The 25,265-nt window shown below is 41.4% G+C and overlaps 1 protein-coding gene across 1 annotated transcript; it reads left to right on the forward strand.

Annotated features, from left to right (window-relative positions):
* The first annotated feature begins 3,299 nt into the window (after positions 1-3,299).
* LOC307129990 (uncharacterized protein) lies at positions 3,300-9,903 on the forward strand. The gene is made up of 2 exons (XM_079822820.1): positions 3,300-3,534; positions 7,247-9,903. The coding sequence occupies exons 1-2, from the start codon at positions 3,450-3,452 to the stop codon at positions 8,080-8,082; spliced, it is 921 nt and encodes a 306-aa protein (XP_079678946.1). The 5' UTR covers positions 3,300-3,449; the 3' UTR covers positions 8,083-9,903.
* The last annotated feature ends 15,362 nt before the right edge of the window (positions 9,904-25,265 follow it).

A 25,265-nucleotide genomic window follows, 5' to 3' on the forward strand; every position in this document is an offset into this window, starting at 1 on the left:
TCATGACCTCAAGGCTAGATTATTGTAATGTTCTACTGGGTGGTTGCCCTGTAGTCTTAATAAACAAGCTCCAGCTGATCCAAAACACAGCTTTCTTAGTTGGGCAACTTTATTGATCTGCCTGCATTGACACAATTGAATTGAGCTGAATGATGACATCACTCTTTTCTCCAGAGCGGCTGTATAGATAAATTAACTTAATAATTTTTTTACAACAGAATTGAACCATCACTGAACTTACTTAAGATGGACAATAAAACTATTTTCTTCTAGATCTGCTGTACTTCCGAAACAAACTTGTTGCATTATTTTCCTGTTATCACTGTAAAGCTGCTTTGAAACGTCTGTATTGTAAAAAGCGTTTTATAAATAAAGGTGACTTGACAAACAACTGTATCAGTGTCCTTATTTGCACATATATTTAATTAGAAGAAGAAGTGATTAAATATGTGTGCATATGTAGCCACACTGATCCGCCCCACTCCATGCAGGACTTGAATTGAGATTTAAATTTTAATATTTTTGAAATTTCCGAGCCAACTTACTGATATTGCTATTAAACGTATTATTATTCTTCTTATGAGCGCTAAATTTCCAAACGCTACTCCTCATAGAGCGTTAACTCCACATACTCAAAACTCGGCTCAGACCTTCAAACTAGTCTGACTCGCGTTTCTATATCTTTTCTAACTGATCGGACTCAGTTTTCCTAAAAACGATGATCAAAACTCGGAAAAACTCCCATAGACTTTCATTGACGGAATGTTCAGATTTTCAAACTGTCCAACTGTCAAAAATTCAAATCTAAACACTGAAGCCCAGACTCACTCCAACTGACATTCTGTGAAATACATCTAAACCATAGAGACTCATTAAACTCATCTATAACTCTATCTATCACTCTATCACTCTATCTATTTATCTATCTATCTATCAATCATACTAGAAGGGGGTAAACTGAGGTAAATCATACTAGCACGGGGTAAATCATACTAGAGCGGGGTAAACTGGGGTAAATAATACTAGCGTGGGGTAAACTGGGGCAAATCATACTAGCGCGGGGTAAATCATACTAGCGCGGGGTAAACTGGGGTAAATCATACTAGAGCGGGGTAAACTGGGGCAAATCATACTAGAGTGGGGTAAACTGGGGTAAATCATACTAGAGCGGGGTAAACTGGGGCAAATCATACTAGAGCGGGGTAAACTGGGGCAAATCATACAAGAGCGGGGTAAACTGGGGCAAATCATACTAGAGCGGGGTAAACTGGGGTAAATCATACTAGAGCGGGGTAAACTGGGGCAAATCATACTAGAGCGGGGTAAACTGGGGCAAATCATACTAGAGCGGGGTAAACTGGGGTAAATCATACTAGAGCGGGGTAAACTGGGGCAAATCATACTAGAGCGGGGTAAACTGGGGCAAATCATACTAGCGTGGGGTAAACTGGGGCAAATCATACTAGAGCGGGGTAAACTGGGGTAAATCATACTAGCACGGGGTAAACTGGGGTAAATCATACTAGAGCGGGGTAAACTGGGGCAAATCATACTAGAGTGGGGTAAACTGGGGTAAATCATACTAGAGCGGGGTAAACTGGGGCAAATCATACTAGAGCGGGGTAAACTGGGGCAAATCATACAAGAGCGGGGTAAACTGGGGCAAATCATACTAGAGCGGGGTAAACTGGGGTAAATCATACTAGAGCGGGGTAAACTGGGGCAAATCATACTAGAGCGGGGTAAACTGGGGCAAATCATACTAGAGCGGGGTAAACTGGGGCAAATCATACTAGAGCGGGGTAAACTGGGGTAAATCATACTAGAGCGGGGTAAACTGGGGCAAATCATACTAGAGCGGGGTAAACTGGGGTAAATCATGCTAGAGCGGGGTAAACTGGGGCAAATCATACTAGAGCGGGGTAAACTGGGGCAAATCATACTAGCGTGGGGTAAACTGGGGCAAATCATACTAGAGCGGGGTAAACTGGGGTAAATCATACTAGCACGGGGTAAACTGGGGTAAATCATACTAGAGCGGTGTAAACTGGGGCAAATCATACTAGAGCGGGGTAAACTGGGGTAAATCATACTAGCGCGGGGTAAACTGGGATCATACTAGAGCGGGGTAAACTGGGGTTTATGTAATTTAGTGTGTGTCTGTCTGTCTGTCTACTCACTCACTTCTCAAGCCAACTTCAAAGTTTGTTTACAAACTTTACACATCTAGGACACGTTAACAAGGAGGCTAAAGACAGCAGCCTCTAGTGTCAACTCGATGCACGATGCATATTTATTTTTACAGCCATCTTTGATCATATTTGCCAGGGTAGCCAATAATTCTGACCACAACTGTATGAGGACATGAATACATAAACATTTCCAGAGCTGCTCTGAGAGAACACATAATGAGCATTTTCATCATTTTATTTGAGAAAAAAACATTGTCAAATACAAAAACAGATATTCTGAAAAAGATTCTTCACTACAACCCATCAAAATAAAAGATTGGTTTGATAGAAATATATTATATTACCATTGTAGGCCTACTATATATATATATATATATATATATATATATATATATATATATATATATATATATATATATATATATATATATATATATATATATATATATATATATATATATATATATATATATATATAATGTGTGTATATAATTACCACCGTTTTTTATATTTGTATTAAATCATAAAAAGAAAAATGAATTTTCAGAGTAAAATACATTTCATAGGACTTATTACTCTTAAACATTTTAATAAATTAATAATAAAAAGTTGTTAATCTAATTTATAATCAATTATTGAATTTAGTTGATGAGACATGTTTTATTGACATTTTAATAAACAGAACAAAACAAACAAATCAAGTTTGTTATAATAAAGCATTTGTTTAACCAAAAAAACTGTTTTCATTCATTTTAACTGAAGCAAAAAATAACCATAATGTAAAACTGTTTATTTATTTAATAATTGATTAATATTGTTTACTGTGATGTCGTGTTGTAGACGATCATAGCATGAAAATCTCATACGGTTACAACCCTACAGCGTTCACCTCCTTGAACTGATTCTAACTACTTAATATGTTTTAATGAAATGTCAAAGGTGATGATCCTGTAGTTTGTTTCAGCCTTTCGACACCAATAAAATGTGCTTAATGTGCCAATTTACAGAAGATCTCTGACATCACCATAATGAATGAGGTGAAAACAGGGAACTTTTGGCTTTTCAGCAGCTCAGTTAAACATTATGGCCTGTACTTTTTAAATGCAGATTGAATCAAATCACAGTGATCAAAGTTCACACCTGCAGTGAAGCCCCTCCCACAACAATTCACCAATAAATACTGGGAATATCCACATCATCCTACAAGAGAAGGACAAACTCCAGGTGTAGCAGCTGAAATCTGTGTGACTGTTAAAGATGGAGTTTATTAAAGAGGAGATTGAAGACATGAGTGATCCAGAACCATCCAGAATAAAACATGAAGATAGTGAGGAACAAACAGGTTGGTGTCCATTCTTGATTCCTCATTGTTGACTGCTTTGGTATATGTGGATTAATAAGCAGTATATGGATGATAAATTATAAATTACCGTGTATATGGGCCTGTCTACAGAATTGGTTCAAAGGCAGAGTTGGAAACATCTTAGGGGAAAAAAAGTATTTTTACAATTTAAATTGTAAAATATCCATGGTACACAACATTTCTAGTAACTGTACACTTATAAATATAAATAATCTCCTGAGTTTAGAAGATTGCACTAAGAGGGAAATGGCCTGTGGGAAGAAACTGTTCCTGTGCCTAGATGTTCTAGTGGCCAGTGATCGGAGTCGCCGTCCTGATGGTAACAGTTCAAACAGGCGGTGTCCAGGGTGAGCGGAGTCTGTGATGATTTTCCCTGCTCTCTTCCTCACTCTGGAAGAGTACAGGGGTCCTGGAGGGTTGGCAGGGAGGCACCAATAATCCTTTCTGCAGTCCGGATTGTGCGTTGTAGTCTCTTGATGTCAGATTTGGTAGCTGAACCAAACCAGACAGTGATGGAAGTGCATAAGACAGACTCAATGACAGCCGAGTAGAACTGAATCAGCAGATTTGTGTACATTCATAAAATATAACATGCAGTACTTGCATGTTTTGGATATGAAGTTGGGCAATTGGTATTGATCCATCTTTGAGAAGCAACTTTTGCGCAAATCCTGTGTTTTACTGACCCTCATTTGCAAAGCAGCCCAAAATATCTGGGTCCAGATTCACAAAACATTGTATCTTACCACTAAAAGTTCTTCTAAATGGCAGTAATAGTTCTTAGTTACCAACCAAACCAACTTTTACTAAGGAATAAAAAGAAGTCTTAAGCTAGGAGTAAGGGCGGGGTTGACCTTGTTGCTATGGAGGATGTCATCAGGCTCACTAACTATGACCACAGTGATTGGTTGATCGGGGAGGGGTCTCTGCCAGTGATTTAATTATAGAAATATTTTGTTGAACGAGGTTTCATGTTGCTATAGTCAAATAAAATCTTTAAAATAAAAATGTTTCCATATTTAAATAAAGATTTTAGGCCAAGTGTCACTAATTAAACTACTAGTATATGTTCATCTAATTGTCAGCCTCTTACACGTCTTCATCTCGAGAGATTGCAGAATTCAAGTGAAAATTAAGTTTTATAACAAAGTTCGCGAGGAGCATGTTCAAACTGCCTATCTAATCAGCGTGAGAAGAGGTATATACACATCTGAGAGCCGACTTACCAAGTTGCCTCCACAGTTTTCTGCATCCTCTGCCACCCCGTTCCTCACTCATGGTCTGCAATGCGGGGCAGAACTCTGGGTTTGGGATAAATTCCAAGCTCAGAGCCCTCGATTCTAGGGCTGAACGATTTTGGAAAAAAATCGAATTGCGATTTTTTTTTTTAACCAATATTGCGATTGCGATTTAATATGCGATTATTTTTTAAACTCTTTATCTTCTGTATTATTCAACAATACATCATTGTATAGTAATGGTGGAAATCTTGAATTGGTACCTCACGATCCGATTACGATTCTGGGAGTCACGATCCGATTCCAAAACAATTCCTGAACTTTTTCCTTATTAATTAATCTTATTAATTTATTAAAAACTTAAAATGTTTTTTATTATGATATATGTAATTATAAGCTTTTTAAAATAACTAGGACATTAGAACATTTTAGTTAAAACAATTGCATGTTAATAATTTTAAATATATAAACTAATATAGCTGCAAAACATAAGCTAGTAAATCATAAAGAGGAACAAAAAACATATTACAAGCAATGAACAAAGAGTGCTTTCAGTATTTAAGAGTGTGAACTGTGAGTGATTTTTCTCTCTCAGCTTTACTGTTGTTTGATTATTAATCATGACATCATCATAGACAGCGGGAGAGATCTCTTTTGAAATATAAGATGTTTTTGCCCTGTCTGTTTAATTCATTAAGACATTACTGACGGTGTTTACATTAATTTTGCGTCATAAAAGCATTTTGAGACTCACACACACGCAGACGCGTGCTCGCGAGCACTCTTCACAAAGCGCCGCGTGAGCATTTGAAATGGAAAACCTTCTGTCAGTGAGTTACTTATTTTTTAATATACAAGCACACTGCATTCCTAACGACATGAATGAAGCCTTCGTTGAGCGTTTGTAAGGAAAATACCGGCGGGCGAGAACACACTGTAAGCGTGACATCAAAGCTAAGTTTCTCACAGCGCTTATCCTGTGCAAAGAAGCCCGCGAATGTCATTGCGATTCGCGCCGTCAACCGTTCCGGACGTTATGAAATATTATTTTATGGTTTGTGTGTGTGTGTATGTGTGAGAGAGAGAGAGAAAGAGGGAGATAATGGAAGCAATCAGAATACGGGTGTTTCTAAAACACACGCAGCGCAACCACGCACCTGCACTTAAAATCTAAGCTTAGAATCGATCCAGAATCATTGGAGAAGAATCTTTTCTCCCACCTCTATTGTAGCCTATAGTATGAACAACACAATATTAGATAGATCAAACACAAACAGTTTTTTTCCCCTTTTAGGCCAGGCATATATGTGTAATGTGCCAAGTTGCTCCTTCTGCAAACTTTACTCTCGCGTGTCACGTGACCAGACTGTAATCGCAGCCTTTGCGGTTAGGAAATCGTGTTTTATCATATCGCAATATTATCGCAAATGCAATTAATCGTTCAGCCCTACTCGATTCCCCCGGACAGTGCACCATATGCTTATATTTTTTCACTATTGTCTCAATGGTGTACAGTGTCTTTGCGGATTGCAGCAACAGGCATTATGATTGTTTAGTGATTTGGTCTTAGTGTCTTAGGAGTCCTCTTGACTGCTCCTAGCGTTTCATGGATTTAGGAGCTAGTTTTAGTGCTAAAATGCTTTGTGAAATACTCTTAGAGCAAAAATGTAGGAGTCCTAAAATGAGAACTGACACACCCATTATTTTTTTGCCTAAATCGGCAAGTTAGGAGCTACTTTTAGGCTTAAGATGTTTTGTTAATACGACCCCAGAACACTTAATTCAAGTCTCAAATCAACTAATTCTTACAGAATCAACAAGAATGACACTCTCCACAGCTTATAATTCATCTAATTGCTTTGACAGTATTTCATTTTTTTATAGGCAAGGCAAGTTTATTTGTATAGCACATTTCATACACAGTGGCAAATCATAATATATAATATATATTCATAATATATTTCATTACAATATTACTGTAGAAATGTAGCCAATTTCTGTCTTATTCAGTTTTGTACTAGGTTATTGTTTTGAACTTAAGTTTAACAGTTTGAAAAGTTTGTGCAAAATGGCCTGGAGGTACACAGAGTTTTGACTGTTGTTGTGTCAAAGTGAGAAAATAATTTAATTTGAAAGATGTAGTCATTGAACGCATTTTGTACCAAAAATATGAAAAATTATCCACAGCCAGCACTTATAGCAGACATACGTGTGACATATTCTATACTTTGTTTGAATAACACCCAAAAAAGTTGTTTGCAAATTGTTAGCGGTTTGCACCAATTCTGTAGAATGTCCCATAGCAATTGTCAAACCTATTTTAACTATATTAACATGTGCATGACAGAACAAACCTTTCAGATTAAATATAAGATCTGATACCTGATCTCTGTTGCTTTCTGCTGTTAAATCAGGGTTCACTTGAACTGATTCTAACTTGATGTGTATTTTAGACCAGGAGGAAGTGAAACTGAATGAAGAGGAGGAGGAACATCATACCTTTACAACTCAAAGAACAGAAGCCAATCTTAACACCTGCACTCAGTGTGGAAAGAGTTTCCAACGAAAAGGAAGCCTTAACCAACACATGAGAATTCACTCTGGAGAAAAACCGTATACATGCCCTCAGTGTGAAAAGAGTTTCATACAAAAAGGAAGCTTAAAAGCACACTTAAGAATTCACACTGGAGAGAAACCGTATACATGCACTCAGTGTGGAAAGAGTTTCACATATTCAACTGAGCTCAATCATCATCTGCTCCGTCACTCTGGAGAAAAACCATTTAACTGTGATCAGTGTGGTAAAGAGTTTTTTTCGTCAACACAGCTAAAAAAACACCTGAATGTTCATTCAGTTGAGAAGCCTTATGTGTGTTCTCACTGTGGAAAGGGTTTTTCATGGCCGAACAGTTTTAAACAGCACCAGCAAAAACATAATGAAGTGAGCGATCATGTGTGCTGTGACTGTGGGAAGAGCTTTATTACACCTGCCCAACTGAAACAGCACCAAACCATTCATACTGGAGATAAACCGTACCAGTGCTCATATTGTGACAAGAGTTTCTATTATTCTGGAAGCCTGAAATCACATGAGCGAGTTCATACTGGAGAAAGACCTTACAAGTGCTCATATTGTGATAAGAGTTTCACTCAGTCTGGAATCCTGAAATCACATGAGCGAGTTCATACTGGAGAGAAGCCGTACCACTGTACTCAGTGTGGGATGAGTTTCACCCAATCAGGTCATCTAGTGAAACATATCAAAACTTGTTTCACAGTGTCACAGTGAGCAAATGTTTTCTTCAGATCCAAAATGTTCATGTAAATCAGGGAGATAGTCAGACTGACGAAGAAGATTTTAGAATTAGAGAAATCCATCCAAACTTTAATCGAGGACAGTACTAATGTAAGGGCTTTAGATACTGTTTTGGATACGACTAGATGTTATAAACACGAGCCTAGTATGAAAGGTTGCTGTAATTTATAGTAATATCTCTAGTTTTACTCAGAAGTTTAGTTTCAAATATAACTCTTTTGAAGTGATGGTGCTTTATGTAACACTATCTAGTGTAAGTAAATCCTGCTTGAAATGTGTGCTGGCTAATGCATACAGGCCACCAGGGCACCCTATCAGTCCGAAAAATGGAGCTGTGATGATGAACACACAGGTTATCATCATTTACATTTACATTTTACATTTAGTCATTTAGCAGACGCTTTTATCCAAAGCAACTTACAAATGAGGGAAATAGAAGCAGCTAGAGCAGTCCAAGGGCAACAATATCAACAATATGCAAGTGCAGTAACAATTCTCAGTTAATCTAGCAGAGAACAGATTTTTTTTATTTTTTTTTTATTTTTTTATTTTATAAATAAATTAGACAGACAGACAATGAATAGAATGATAAGTGCTATTCTCGATCGGTCAGGTGTTGCTGGAAAAGATGTGTCTTTAGACGTTTTTTGAAAATGGCTACAGACTCGGCCGCACGAATTGAGATAGGCAGGTCATTCCACCAGGTGGGGGCGGTCCAGGAAAAGGTCCGTGACAGCGATTTCATGCCTCTCTGGTATGGCACCACAAGGCGTCGTTCACTGGCAGAACGCAAGTTCGTGGAGGGTGTGTAAGTCTGAACGAGCGAGTTTAGGTATGTTGGTGCAGAGCTAGTGGATGTTTTGAATGCGAGCACCAGTGCCTTGAATTTAATGCGAGCGGCTATTGGTAGACAGTGCAGACTGATGAAGAGAGGCTTGACGTGTGCTCTCTTCGGCTCACTAAAGACCAACCTCGCCGCTGCATTCTGGATCATTTGCAAGGGTTTGGTAGTGCATGCCGGAAGGCCCGCTAGAAGAGCATTGCAGTAGTCCAGTCTGGAGAGAACAAGAGCTTGTACCAGTAGTTGTGTGGCATGATCTGATAGGAAGGGTCTAATCTTCCTAATGTTGAATAGTGCAAATCTGCAGGACCGGGTTGTTGCGGTGATGTGGTCAGTGAATTTTAGCTGATCATCAATCACAACCCCAAGGTTCCTGGCTGTGAACATCAGTTGTGTATAATGATTTATTGTTTGTCATGATTATTATTTCAAATGTGTATGGAGACAATGTCTGTGTTTTGTAGCTGAGTAAAAGAATGGAACCGAGACTTTGAATATTTCATATTTCTTTTATTTTGCTTATATGTTTGTTTAAGACATTATATACTATATCTTACCTGTCTGGTCAAGTGTTTGGTAGGGAGTGTCTTGATGACGTAAAACTCCCAGATTTCCCTGATTGTTAGAGGTTATACCTTTTACTAGGACCAAGATTGATATGAATGCCTTGAAATGGTAATTGTCTTATTTAGGAGGGGTATTGTTCACATTTCATCAATGATAATATTTGTGATCATGATTATTATTATAGCACTGGTGCTGAACTAAATGTTTTTTCTTTGTTATGGGTTGTTAATCGACCCCTATTGTTCGGATGATCCGCTAATGTTTGGCGGAAAGTTTGCATATAAATAGTGTACTGTTTATTTTGATTATTTCTTTTTGTTTAATTTGAACTGTATTTCGAGCATGTGCGATGAGACAGCTGCCAGAATAAAATCACTTGGATTTTAATGATTTCCTACTTTGTACTCAACTCATTTCATCTTGGCTTGGCGGCAAAGTACATTCAGCATTCAGTAGCATTCAGTACATTTACACTCCCAAGACGCATAAAAGGCACTTAAAACGTTGTTACAAAGTCCATCTCACCACAGTGACTCTACAATAATTTTACAATGCGACGACAATAGTTTTTGTGCGCAAAAAAAATCAAAATAACACCTTTATCCAACTTGTTCTTGTCTTCCGTGTGTGCCTCCACGACGCATGCGCGAGAATATGACGTAGATCCGGCGTTCAGACACATGACCCAGAAGCGATTTGTTTACGAGCAGAGGAAGACGCGCGTATCTAAGCTGTTGAATTCTACATTGATCGTGCTTTAGGTCTCGGCGTAGTTCTCAAAATGGGGCTTAAGTGTGCATTTCATGGATTCCCGAATGCTGGCGCTACGTCATATTCTCGCGCATGCGTCGTGGAGGCACACACGGAAGAGGAGAACAAGTTGGATAAAGGTGTTATTTTGATTTTTTTTTTGCACACAAAAACTATTGTCGTCGCATCGTAAAATTATTGTAGAGCCACTGTGGTGAGATGGACTTTGTAACGACGTTTTAAGTGCCTTTTATGGGTCTTGGGAGTATAAATGTACTGAATGCCAATGGAGGCCTATCTGAAGCCTTTCTCAGCCATCAGCTTTCAACTAAATATCTTCATTTGTGTTCCGCATATGAACGGAGGTCTTACGGGTGTCGAACGACATGAGGGTGAGTGATTAATGACAGAATTTTCATTTTTGGGTGAACTAACCCTTTAAGGTTTTGGATGAAAACAGTCCAGGGTTTTTCTCCATATAATGGACTTAAATGGGGCTCCAAACGGTTCAAGGTCCAAATGACAGTTTCAGTGCAGCTTCAAAGGGCTTTAAACGATACCAGACGATGAATACGGGTCTTATCTAGCGAAACACTCCGTCATAACTTCCGGCAAGTGAGGTCAAATTAGATCGTGGTCATAGATGTATACGTAGATGCCTCATTAGCGACTGCACGTATCAGTAGAATGAGGCATCTGCTATCGATATATCTCTGACCACGATCTAATTTGACCTCACTTGCCGGAAGTTATGGCGAAGCTCAGAGATGATCGCGTTCGTCTGTTAAGAGGTAAAATAATAGCATAAATACTGCTCGGTTTCTCGCAGAAACTGATTTTTTCCAAATGTGCACTGTATGGGTGGGTCGCCTACAGTGGTTCAGGCTGCAGAGTTGCCGAATGACTAAAGAAACATTATAAGCAAGACTGTACATTTCTCGTCTTTACCACCCACTGCAACTTATACCAAAGATGGAAATAAGCGCATTTACAATAGCAAAATATGTGGGAGAGCGTTGCTATAATGTGACTATATTGAATTGCAACAGGTAAAAATTCAAAGTCAATACCGAATCAAAACTAGTTAGCACAGTATTTGTAATAGACAGGATTTAATGACAAAATATGGTTATGGTTAAAATAGTTACAAAGTAGATGTATGAGATGATAAAAACTTATATCGTTAATCGTACCCAGCATGAATAGAATGTTACCTGAGAGAGAGAGAGACAAAGAGAAGAAGAGAGCAAAGAAGAGAAAGCCCCAAGAAGAGAGAGCCAGATAATCAAGAGACAGAGCAACCGTTAAACACAATTAAAAACAATAAAGCAAATGTCTTTGTTCAATTTCAAATATCTTTGATTATTTTCAATCCTACACATGTATGTGATCTATTTTTAGTGCCGTTCATTATGGGATTTGACTCTTCATAGATTAAGTGGATCAAATGGATCGCATACACAGACTGTCTCATGGGATCGGGTAGTTTAGTTGACGGTTAAAATTTTTTTTTCAAAGGTTATGAAATGAGTCGTGAGATACCAATCATAAGAGCTGTGGAAAATGAGCAAATCATCTAGGGATATATGACATAAATGCAGTTAGATCATCATCTTGTACAGCAGTTCTTATTCACATTTTGAGAGAATGACAGAACCTTTGGCTCATCATAAATCTGATATTTGAAAGGCAGACACGCAATCTCTTGTTTTCAGTTATTAAATCAGGGTTCACTTGAATCTTCATATTTATCCTCCTTGAACTGATTATAACTACTTAATGTTTATTTCAGACCCGATGGAAGTGAAAGAGCAAATACAAGAACTGGAGTGAAATTTCAAAGGTGATGATCCTGTAGTTTGTTTCAGCCTGTCGACACCAATAAAATGTGCTTAATGTGCCAATTTACAGCAGATCTCTGACATCACCATAATGAATGAGGTGAAAACAGGGAACTTTTGGCTTTTCAGCAGCTCAGTTAAACATTATGGCCTGTACTTTTTAAATGCAGATTGAATCAAATCACAGTGATCACAGTTCACACCTGCAGTGAAGCCCCTCCCACAACAATTCACCAATAAATACTGGGAATATCCACATCATCCTACAAGAGAAGGACAAACTCCAGGTGTGGCAGCTGAAATCTGTGTGAGTGTTAAAGATGGAGTTTATTAAAGAGGAGATTGAAGACATGAGTTATCCAGATCCATCCAGAATAAAACATGAAGATACCGAGGAACAAACAGGTTGGTGTCCATTCTTGATTCTTCATTGTTGACTGCTTTGGTGGATGTGAATTATTGTGCAGTATATGGATGATAAATGATAGAGAGAAATGCATTTAAATGGTTACAACCTTTGCCATGTTCTGTCTGAATACTCTATTCTGATTGGCTGGAAGGTGTGCAATAAAATAATTTAATGCACAGGTAGCTCCAAGTAAGTTTAATCACCTTTTCATTTAAGGGCCCGCTGGACTGTGTTCATATTATATCATTTGGGTCCGAGCCGGGGTGCGTTTGCGTCATCAAAGCAGCAGCTGTTTACTCGGTTGCTTAGTAACGACAGTGAGCGTGAAGGCGGCAAAATGCATAGCGTTGCTCACCTCACTTTTATATTTTTGTTTTTGAACCGGTTGGGTTTTTTTCTAAAGCTTCAGTACTTAATGGCACTTGTATCTATCTGCTGCGAATGTACTGCAAATGCTTTAAAGGGATAGTTCACCCAAAAACGAAAATTTGATGTTTTGCTGCTTACCCCTAAGGCATCCAAGATGTAGGTGTCTTTGTTTTTTCAGTAGAACACAAATGAAGATTTTTAACTCCAACCGTTGCTGTGTGTCACTCATATAATGCTTGTCAATGGAGACAAATTCTATTAGAGTAAAAAAAAACATGGACAGACAACTTCAAATTAAACAAATTGATATATTGGCTTAAATACCGTTCGGTTTCTCTCAGAAACCGATCGTTTCGTGTCTTAAGACATCAATGTGTCGTCATGAGCCGCGGGGTTTAATTTGAAGTTGTCTGTCCATGTTTTTTTTACTCTAATAGAATTCGTCTCCATTGACAAGCATTATATGAGTGACACAGCAACGGTTGGAGTTAAAAATCTTCATTTGTGTTCTACTGAAGAAACGAAGACACCTATATCTTGGATGCCTTAGGGGTAAGCAGAAAAACATCAAATTTTCGTTTTTTGGGTGAACTATCCCTTTAAAGACGAGCAGAAATGAGATCTACAGCTCTCTGCTTGCAGTAAATTAGTCACGCTCAACAGGAAAATGAGTGAAACACACACAAATACGAATTTTTATCAAATCATACGTCATTAATAGCGGCTCACTTCCGCAATTAGTACGATTGCATTCATATCAGCAGCGAACCGTACTGGAGTTCACATGAACTGAACCGCAGACCACCTTTTTAAGCGGACTCGGGTACGGAAGAACACATTCACATCGTCCAAACGAACCGAACTCTGATGTCAGTCGAACCCGGCTGCGCACCAAAACTGCTAGTGTGAAAGCACCCTAAGTGCACACACAGGCCTAAGTCACTCTCATACAGAGCGGAGATCTCACTGTGAACACACAAAAATGTTTCTATATTAAAAAGTGAAAAACAGGATAAAACTTTGCCACATGAAAGGTCTGACACCTGATCTCTGTTGCTTTCTGCTGTTAAACCAGGGCTCACTTGAACTGATTCTAACTTGATGTGTATTTTAGACCAGGTGGAAGTGAAACAGCAAAGACAAGAACTGAATGAAGAGGAGGAGGAACATCATAACTTTAAAACTCACAGAACAAAAGCCAAAAAGCTGCACACCTGCACTCAGTGTGGAAAGAGTTACACGCAAAAAGGAAACCTTAACACACACATGAGAATTCACACTGGAGAGAAACCGCACACCTGCACACAGTGTGGAAAGAGTTTCACAGATTTATCTAAACTCAAGAATCATCTGCGCACTCACTCTGGAGAAAAACCATTTAACTGTGATCAGTGTGGTAAAGAGTTTATTTCATCATCACATCTAAAACGACACCTGACAGTTCATTCAGATGAGAAGCCTCATGTGTGTTCTCACTGTGAAAAGAGTTTTTCAAGGCTGGACAGTTTGAAACAGCACCAGAAAACACATAATGAAGTGAGAGATTATATGTGCTGTGACTGTGGGAAGAGCTTCACTACATCTACCCAACTGAAACTGCACCAAAGAATTCATACTGGAGAAAAACCTTACAAGTGCTCATATTGTGACAAGAGTTTCACTCAGACTCATCACCTGAAAGAACATGAGCGAGTTCATACTGGAGAGAAGCCGTACCGCTGTACTCAGTGTGAGAAGAGTTTCAACCGATCAAGTAATCTATGGACTCATCTTAAAAAGCATTGTTCTGTCACAGTGAGCAAATTTTTTCTTCAGATCCAAAACGTTCAAGTATATGAGATTCACAAAGTAGATGTGTAGTTAGTTTAACCCTTAAAGTCCTCATGAAATCAAAATCGATCTTATTTAATTTGTTAGCCCACATTACAGGTCTTAGGGTGAACAACTAATCCGTGCAAGTTAATACACAGAAAAAAATAGTTTGCCGCGGTAATCTTTAATCAAAATCTGAAAAGTAACTTCCGGTCTTGAATGGCATTCCCTTTCCGATGACGACTGTGTGACGGCTTGGGTTTGAATACCCTTAACCACTCCTCTCCATCTCGCGCTCATAGCAGACTAACGGATGGAGGGGAGTGGTTAAGGGTATTCAAACCCAAGCCGTCACACAGTCGTCATCGGAAGCGCTGAAGTAAAACCCTGCCCTCTATTCAATATTCCGTTTCACTTGGAAATACGTCACAGCACTGAAATAAAGTCAGTTGCAACTTCCGGTTCACTGGGACTTTAATTGCCCCTCAAGTCGGGTTTACGTTTGAGTCCCTTGGGCTCAGATAGACCCCAAACTTTTACAGAGCAATTGCATAAGGAAATATAATTTTTTTACATGGAAAACTATATATAATTTTTTTTATTTACTTCTCAAATATACATTTATGCTGTGTTTTTGTGGGTATTTTGTAGTTTTTTACCTATTTACTGCACAAATACTTAACTATGTCATAAATTGGCTCATTAAAAATTATTTTTTTATGAAAAAATCACTTGAATGATGATCTTAATTAAATATAAATAGTTTTTGGACATTGCTCTATGTGTTAGGGATAGAATACTGCCATCTGTAGGTTTGTGGAAAAACTTTAGGAATTATAATTAAAGAGAGTGCAATGACCACATTATCCACTAGGGGTCCATAGGGAAGTTATGCAAAAGTTAAGCTGCCTTTCATTATTTCTTTTATTTGCCCTTTTCCCTCTCTTTTTCATGATTGTTCCATGTTGCATTTGTGCTCTAGTATTTGTCCTTCATTTATGTAGGGAATTTTTTCAGATTTATGCCAGTTTTGTTGATTTTATTTGGCAGTTTCTATAAAAATGCTCTCTGTTGCGGTCACACGTGTGTGTGTGTGTGTGTGTGTGTGTGTGTGTGTGTGTGTGTGTGTGTGTGTGTGTGTGTGTGTGTGTGTGTGTGTGTGTGTGTGTGTGTGTGTGTGTGTGTGTGTGTGTATGAGACAGAAAGTTTGTTCCACTTTGTGTTTATGCTCTAGAACCAGATCTTGATATAAATGTAGACATTTTCAGATTTATACTGGATTTAGTAGATTTTTTTTTTTACAAACAAAGTGAAAAAAAGGCATTTTTTACATTTTCCCATTCATTGCCAAAATCTAAAACATGCTCCAGACACCTGTGTTTGTGTGTGTGTGAGTGAACATGCTTGTTCCATATTGCATTTGTGCTCTAGTATTAGTCCTTCATTTATGTATGAAAATCTTTCAGATTATGCCAGTTTTGTTGATTTTATTTGCCAATTTCAATAAAAATACTCTCTGTTGCAGTCACACACATGTGTTTGGGTGTGTGTGTGTGTGTGTGTGTGTACGTGTGTGTGTACGTGTGTGTGTATGAGATAGAAAGTTTGGTCTACTTTGTGTTTATGCTCTAGGACCAGACCTTGATATAAATGTAGAAATTTTCAGATTTATACTGGATTTAGTTAACATTTTTTGACAAAAAAAGTGATTTTTTTTTTTAATTCCATTCATTTTCAATGTGGGGTCAATCTGACCCTGAGGAACTTAAACTGTATTTTTTTTTTACACACCTTTAGAACAACCAAATCAAGCCCAGATTTTTTTGTGCATGTTTAGATAGATTATTTAGGAAAAGTCACAGAGTCTCATGGCCCTGAGATGAAGGGAACACTTTTTAAAAATGGAGGAAATGTCCAGTGGGGTCAGCTGGACCCCAAGGGCCGATTAAGGGTTAACGTACTCGGTTACTCACGTAACCTCGGTTCCCTGAGAGAGGGAACGAGTATTGCGTATGGGAAAAACTCCTTTTCTCGAGAATATGAAGCAAAAACTTTATTCCATAAAGTGTCTATGTAAAACGCAGTGCCGCTGCACAGCCGATAGACCAGCGCGAGCTGCGCGCTGATTGGCTGTGCAGTGGGAACTGCATGAACCTATGGCGAGGCGGCTGAGAGAGCGAACCAATAGGGGTCGCTAGAATTCCCGCCGAACAAGGTCTCTAGAATTAGCATATCTAAGGCTATAAAAGACTGTGTTTTTCCATAGGGAATCAGGTTAAAAATCGACTGAAGCGATACCCTGAGAAGCACAAGCACGGCGCGTTACGCAATACTCGTTCCCTCTCTCAGGGAACCGAGGTTACGTGAGTAACCGAGTACGTTCCCTTTCGAGAGGTCTTTCGTATTGCGTATGGGAACCCAATTTAAAACGCTGTGCGTGCTTAACTGACCCAATGGCCTGAGGCACGTAAGATGGGTAACAGTGAGTCACAGGAGACCAACAAAGTGGGTCTCTTGAGAGGACATAAGAGTATATAGGCCGGATAGAATCGGGCCATATGATATAGAATTATGACCGGACATAGTTGGGCCTTATAGATATATAGTGTAAGACATATTATGAAGCTCCAACATGCTTGTGAGAACTTATCATGTATGAATAACAGGGAGACCAGACACATCGGGTCTATACCTATTAAATGGAGATAATCCCAGCTTGTAAAGCGGGGACTTCCAGTTTATAAAATCTGATAAAAGTGGACGGAGAGGCCCAGCCTGCCGCCGCACAGATATCTTCTAGCGGTATGCCACGTGACCATGCTCATGACGAGGCCATGCCTCTAGTTGCCCTTTAGGCTTTAATGCCTAAAGGGCAAGTTAGGTCTTTAGACTTATAAGCCATAGAGATGGCGTCCACTATCCAGTGTGACAGTCTCTGATTCGTGACAGCATAGCCTTTAGTGCAGCCACCGAAGCACACAAAGAGCAGTTCCGATTGCTTGAAAGGGGCGGAGCGCTCTAGATACAGTCTCAGCGCTCTGACTGGGCAGAGCAAATTTGCGTCCTTTTCGTCTTGCGATGCGGGCAGGGCCAAAAGAGAAATGACCTGTGCCCTAAAGGGAGTAGAAAGCACTTTAGAAACATAACCATGTCTAGGTTTGAGGACGACCCTGGAGTCGTTAGGCCCAAACTCGAGACAGGAAGCACTCGTGGAGAGTGCGTGTAAATCGCCTACTCGCTTGACTGAGGCAAGTGCCAGCAGAAAAGCGGTTTTCAGTGAGAGGTGCTTTAGGCTCACAGACTGAAGCGGTTCAAAGGTAGAGCCCTTCATAGCTTCCAACACTGTGGCAAGGTCCCATATAGGGACTGAGGTTCAGCCTTCTGGCCCCTTTAAGAAAGCGTACTATAAGTTTGCTTTTCCCCAGTGATTGTCCCGCGACCTGAGCGTGATAAGCTGCTATGGCGGCAACATACACTTTGAGCGTGGAGGGGGAACGACCCGCGTCCATTAGCTCTTGAAGGAAGGCGAGCACTTCTGCCACCTCGCACGAGCGTGCGTCAAGGTTTCGTGCTGTACACCAGTTAGAGAATACCGACCATTTCAGTGCATAGAGCCGCCTGGTTGAGGGTGCTCTAGCTTCAGAAATAGTATTCAGAACACTTTCAGAAAGGTTCGTGGGTATTGGTTGATGGGCCAAACGTGGAGAGCCCACAGTTCGGGGTGGGGATGCCAAATTTTCCCCTTCGCCTGCGTGAGGAGGTCTTTCCTCAGCGGAATCGGCCATGGGGCTGTGTCTGACATGAGAGTCAGTTCGGAGACCCATATTTGATTCTTCCACAACGGGGCTATTAAGAGCACTGTGGAATTGGTTTCCCTGATCTTTTTGATGGCCTGCGGCAACATCGCGATCGGAGGAAAAGCATACAGAGGGAGACTGGGCCAGATATGGGCCAGCGCATCTCTGCGTTTGGAGAAAAATATTGGGCAGTGAACATTGTCTTCTGAGGCGAAAAGATCTACTTTCGCTTCGCCGAAGGTGCTCCATATCAACTGAATCGTTTGTGGGTGAAGAGACCACACCCCGGGGGGAATACCGCCTCTGGATAACATATCCGGACCCTGATTCAGAATACCTGGCACGTGAGCCGCCCTCAGGGAGCTCAGGTAGTGCTCTGCCCATAAAAAGAGGTGATTCGCCATGGAATGTTGGGAACGTGATTTCAGCCCGCCCTGGCGATTTATATAGGATACCACTGACATGTTGTCCGTTCGGACCAAGACATGGTGACCCTTTATGTACGGAAGGAAAGCTTTCAGCGATAGGATGACCGCTTTCATCTCTAGACAGTTTATGTGTAGCCTTTTCTCTGTATTTGCCTACTGGCCAGAGACTGGCTTGCCCTCGTGTAGGGCGCCCCAACCTAGGTTGAACGCGTCTGTTGAGACCACTTTCCGTTTCGTAACTGTACCCATCATAACACCTGTTTGATACCAGGTGGTCGCCTTCCAAGGAGCCAGAGCTTTGACACAGCTGTGGTTCACTTTGATGCGAAACTGGCCTGATCGCCATGCGTGAGCCGGAACGCGGGAGTTTAGCCAGCGTTGGAGGGGACGCATGTGTAATAGACCCAGTTTGAGTACTGCTGATGCCGAGGCCATAAGACCTAGCATCCTCTGAAAACGTTTGAGAGGAACGCAAGCGCCAGCTTTGAATGACTCCGCCATGTTCTGAATAGAGAGGGCGCGCTGTGACGTAAGCCGCGCCCTCATCTGTATTGAGTCTATGACCGTACCCAGAAAAGATATATTCTGGCTGGGAGACATTGAACTCTTGGCGATATTGATCCTGAGGCCCAAACATTCTAGATGGTTGAGGAGCCAGGACTTGTGTATTGTCAACTGTGCCTCTGATTGGACTATGACAAGCCAATCGTCGAGGTAGTTGAGTATCCGCATGCCTTTCAGCCTCAGCGGGGCTATGGCTGCGTCCATGCACTTCGTAAAAGTGTGGGGTGCCAGGGATAAACCGAATAGCAGAACTGTGTATTGATAAGCCTGACCCTCGAAGGCGAATCTCAAGAATGGCCTGTGACGGGGGGCTATCTGAATGTGAAAGTATGAATCTTTCAGGTCGACCGTGAAAAACCAATCCCCCGGGCGAATGTGCGCGAGGATTTGTTTCACTGTCAGCATCTTGAACGAGCGCGTCATAAGCACTTTGTTCAGATGTCTGAGGTCTAGGATGGGCCGGAGACCGCCATCCTTTTTTGGAAGGAGAAAATAACGACTGTAAAAGCCTGACTCGCTTTGAGTCGGGTACACGGTTTCCACCGCTCCCTTCTCTAACAGTTTCGATACCTCGGTGCGGAGCACGTGACTCACGCTGCCTTTCACTGAGGTCTCGACCACGGCGCGAAAGCGCGGGGGTCTGCGAGCGAACTGTAGCGAGTAACCTCGTTTTATTATGTTCAACACCCAATCTGATATACCGGGGATGGCCTGCCAGGCCTGGGCCCGTGAAGCCAGGGGTTGAATTTGGATCGGGGGCGGGCCGCTTAGTGATAGGGACCCAGTAACCCGTATGTTTTGTGCTTGCAACACTGGGGATAGTGTTTATGTTTGGCGGCGTGCACTGTGTAGTGGGCGCGCGCATTACATTTTTGGGCCAGGACAGCGTGTGAGCTGTGTGGGGGGTGCTTGAGTGTAGGGGTTCTGACTGTACAGTGGGCACTTTGTCTACATAGAAAAAGCTCTTTTTGAGATTTATTTGGGTCGCCGTGAGAACGGCGTTTGTGTGCAGGCGAGCGCTTTTGATAATGGGCTCGTTGGCTGCGAAAACTGAGTCGGCAGTCACCTGGTTGCAGGGAACTGTGAGACTGAGAGAGTGTGGTGGGGGTCCAGCCGAAGCAGGACCTGGCCACCTTCTTTCCCCCCTTGCGGCTAGGACGGCTTCGGTGGCTCGGGTCTCGACGCAGCTTTGGGTCGAGGTCCCCGGGACTCGGGCTTTCCTGCCGCGGCTTGCAGAGCGTGAGCGCTGCCGGTTCCTGGATCCCGAGCGTGGCCGAGAGGACGGTGGCGCTGCTTTAGCGGGTTGAGGGGGCGGCGCTTTGTGGCGGCCAGAGGAAGAGCTGGAGCGTTTGGGCAGAAAGTGTTTCAAGGCTTGCGATGCTTTCTGAGCCTCGGTGAAACGCTCGGCGAAGCCAACGACCGCCGGACCGAAAAAACCGGAGGAGGTAATGGGAGCATCCAGAAAGGAGGCTTTGTCCACATCCTTCATGTTGGTGCGGTTCAGCCACAAGTGGCGCTCCAGAACGGTCAGGTTGGCCATAGTCCTCCCGATAGCCTGCGCGTTAGCCTTGGTTGCGCGTAGGGCTAAATCAGTGGCGCTGCGCAGGTCCCTCAAGATCTCAGAATCAGGAACAGACTCGTCCAGAGAGCGGAGAAGTTTGGCCTGATACACTTGAAGGACACCCATGGTGTGGAGCGCTGAAGCAGCTTGGCCAGCAGAGGCGTATGCTCGACTGGCGAAAGCTGAGGTGGAGCGACATGGTTTGGAGGGGTGTTGAGCCCTGGTCTGCCATCCTCTGGAGGATGGCGGACAAAGGTGCGCAGCGACCGCTTCCTCGAGGGGAGGAAAACCCTCGTATCCTTTTTCTTTAGCGCCGTCAACAGAGGAGAGCGCTGAGGAAAAGGCGGACTTAGCACGCGACGAGTAGGGGGCTTTCCAAGCCTTCATCATCTCGTCGTGAACCTCCGGGAAGAAGGGGGCGGGCTTTTGAGGAGAGGAAAGGCGACGACTTTCCAGGTACCACTCGTCCAGCCTACTCCGTGGTGCTTCAGTTGGGTGGGACCACTCGAGCCCGAGGTCCTCCACGGCCTTAGTGAGCACCCGGACCATCTCAGAGTCAAAGCTGGCTTTGGCGTTAGTGGCAGTCTGCGTCGAAACGGGCTCCGAGACAGAGTCTGACCACTCGCTGCCAGATGCAGCCAGTGAAAGGCTGTCCTCCCCCTCTTCTTCATCACCTACTGGTCCACCGAAAGAGACGGAACAGGCCACTGCAGGTGAGGGGCGCTGTTCCTCCTGGGTGAACTTCACCGGCGAGAGCGAGGCACGTGGAGAGGTACTCGGCGTGCAGTCGCTCGGACGCTCAGGTGGCCTCTGGTCGCGACGCTTCTTTTTGCGCGGTCCGAGGAGCGCGGTCAGGGCGGAGACATTGAAGCTGGCGAGGCGAGCCCGAAGGGTCTGCAGAGCCATCCCGTCGCACTCGGAAGAGAAGTTCCGCTGAGTGCTGTTCGACGGCGGGGCTTCACTTCCGGAGGTCAACGAAGGTATCGCTGAAGGAGATAAAATCTGATTCCCTATGGCAAAACACGGTCTTTTATAGCCTTAGATATGCTAATTCTAGAGACCTTGTTCGGCGGGAATTCTAGCGACCCCTATTGGTTTGCTCTCTCTGCCGCCTCGCCATAGGTTCATGCAGTTCCCACTGCACAGCCAATCAGCGCGCAGCTCGCGCTGGTCTATCGGCTGTGCAGCGGCACTGCGTTTTACATAGACACTTTATGGAATAAAGTTTTTGCTTCATATTCTCGAGAAAAGGAGTTTTTCCCATACGCAATACGAGAGACCTCTCGAAAGGGAACTATAAACTAATGTTGCTGTGAAATGCCACAATATTTGGGTTTTATATGTTGGAGAACAAGAAAATTATTGAATTATTCTTTGATTGAATCCTTACTCAAAGAAATACCAAAAATAAAAGAGACTGAAACAAATGTAACAAAACAACAACAATCAGTTATTTGTCCAAATATATTAGGGCTGTCACCGTTAACGCATGCAAATAATTTAAATTCCATAAAGTGTTAAAATAATTTACACTAATAAATAACAGAAGTATGTGAAGCTGCGTCATTAACATCAGTTAGATGATGTTAGAAGTCTGGAGTTTATCACAATCACATTGAGCATCTACAGCACCTGTGACCCTGGGCGGAGGACATATCCATTCTAACTCTTTAACTCGATTCTGCTTCTGTTTGTGATCAGGACATTTTAAAATTTTAATCTCTGGCTGATCACATCAGACATCAGAGCGAATAGAGACTCACCTTGCCTTTTAGTGAATTATTCATTCCAGTCGTATTCTGCGATTGTTTCTAAAGGGGACAATGTTGGTGCCATACAGTAAGCGCACGAGAGTCTGGTAATTGATGCACAAAGAACAAACCTTGTGTGTGTGTGTGCTCTAGATCACTGATCGCACGCTGCATTCATCTACAGACACACAATAGCCTACATTCACGTTGTTTCCACACACACTCAGGAAGGATAATGTTTGATTTGTCATGTGTATGTTGTGTTTTGTAATCGTAGACTGATTTAGGAGTTTTTGGCATCTCCGTGTGGTCCTGTTCGGTGTCACAGCTGCACTCGTCTAAAATGAAAACAATCTTGTTGTTGTTGCTCTGTACACACACACTATACCCTGTGAATTCTAATGTTTTTTTCTGTAGTGTTTTTTTTTTTTTCATGGGTGCTTAGGTGTGTATACATTTATTATATAATATGATTATATGGACTCCTTATATTTGGTTTTATTGTGTCCTTTTGGAGTCTCCGGTGATCCTTGAAGCTTGCAGAAAATACAGTTTTCATTGTTTAATGAGATAAATGGCATATGCTTCAATTTACGATAAGAGTGTGATTAATCGCAATTAAATTGATTGACAGCCCTAATATATATTTATATGTCTCTGCATTTTCTCCATGTAAGTGCACACACACACACAGTAGAGTATTGAACACACCCCCAGAGCAGTGGGCAGGAATTTATTTTGTGCTGAGGCGCCGGGGAGCGATTGCTCAAGGGCATTTCAGTTGTGGGTATGAGAGTGGAAGAGGGCACTGTTCATCCACACCTACATTTCCTGTTGGCACTGAGACTCAAACCCAAGACCTTTGGGTTACAAGGCCGACTCTCAAACCATTAGGCCACATGTCTCTTCATCACAGCATTTGTTAGTGAGTGAGATATATTAGGCAGCAAGTGAACAATCTGTCAATTTGAGCTCCAGTAGCTCATCTGTTTGATCGAACCACACAGGCCAGCCTTCGCTCCCCACGTGCATCAATGAGCCAAATTAAATAATAATAAAAAAACTACAACAGGTTGAATGAGAAACAAATTATGCAATTTTATTGCATTTGCATAATCCATTTTACTGAGGGCATCCAAAAGTATTTTAATTAATTTCTGAATATAATAAACAGAGGAGGGGATTTAAAGAATCTACATTTATGTATAAAGTATTTTGGCAATAATATAATGTTATCAATCAAATCAACTAAAACACAATCATTGGTTATCCTATACATTATATTTTGTAAGGTAAAAGTGAAACCTTCACGTCTTTTTCTATCAGCCAGTCCTGTAATGTTCTCCAAAATGAACCAGAGAAATTACATGAACAAATTCTGTATCTTCAGAGAGAAAATGACAAGGCACATTTTCAAAATTAAATGTTAAATTTAGGAATTTATTAGAAGGATATTTGTCATTTAATATCATAAAGTGCATTTAGCTTGCTTTGGGGGTGGGGGCCTGAGGAAATCTTAAGCTTTTCTAAAATATTAAAAACAACTTTTAAATAAAACATTTATTGCATAACAAGAAACTAACAACATACACATACAGAGGATCACAGTGTATTCAATTATTATCTATTACATTCATAATAGCATCAATGTAAACTTATTATATATTCTGTGAGTGACGTCATTTGTGATGGACCGGGTCGCGCGCATGCTCAGTCAGAACCGCCGTGACAGGAGAGAGTCAGTCAGGTACGTCTCTGCAGTGTTTTTGCATTAAAGAGTGAAAATATGCTGTGTTAAGTGACGTTTCGAGCTGATATTAACTATAGAAGTCCCATAAAACCGAACAAGTTTATTTATGTAATTTTCTGCTAACAGTTCGAAGTATTTGTGGAGTTTTATTCACGCGTGTGTTTGTTTTATGTTGCCGCCCGCGCGCCGAATTAGAGCGCGGGGTTTTCCCTCTTAATAAGTTTCTCCACATATAATTTTGGTGGATTGAGTGTGTGGAAATGTCGTTTAGTGAAGTAAATGTGTGTTGCTTTCATTTTGATGTCAAATGTATGTTTATAGCCGTATCTGGGACCTGTGTATTAGATTAATTGCAGTTACTGTTAAGGAGGACGAGTGTGTCTTTTCTCATCATCCTTCAGCTGAGAGAGAGAGAGAGAGAGAGAGAGAGAGAGAGAGAGAGAGTGTGTGTGTGTGTGTGTGTGTGTGTGTGTGTGTGTGTGTGTGTGTTGCTGGGTGAAATCCACTACATATTTACAAGACAAACATGTTTTGACATTCACTGGTGTGTAGTTTGATTTTCAATGACAAAACATTTATTATCCAAATAACTAAATTAATTCTGTGTAATTCTATAGTTACCTTCATGTCTGACATATTTATGAATTGTTTAAATGCATGATGATCACTGGGTAAGTAAATATATATATAGTTGGATACAAATCATAAGAGCTCTG

The sequence above is a fragment of the Gobio gobio genome (assembly GCF_949357685.1).
Source record: "Gobio gobio genome assembly, chromosome: 8".
Lineage (NCBI taxonomy): Eukaryota > Metazoa > Chordata > Actinopteri > Cypriniformes > Gobionidae > Gobio > Gobio gobio.

What these genes read in the sequence shown, in the direction of transcription:
- LOC307129990 (XM_079822820.1), top strand. Translation starts at nt 3,450, where the DNA reads ATGGAGTTTATTAAAGAGGAGATTGAAGACATGAGTGATCCAGAACCA. An exon ending in AGATAGTGAGGAACAAACAG is followed by an intron (nt 3,535 to 7,246) that starts GTTGGTGTCCAT and finishes TGTGTATTTTAG; the next exon opens with ACCAGGAGGAAGTGAAACTG.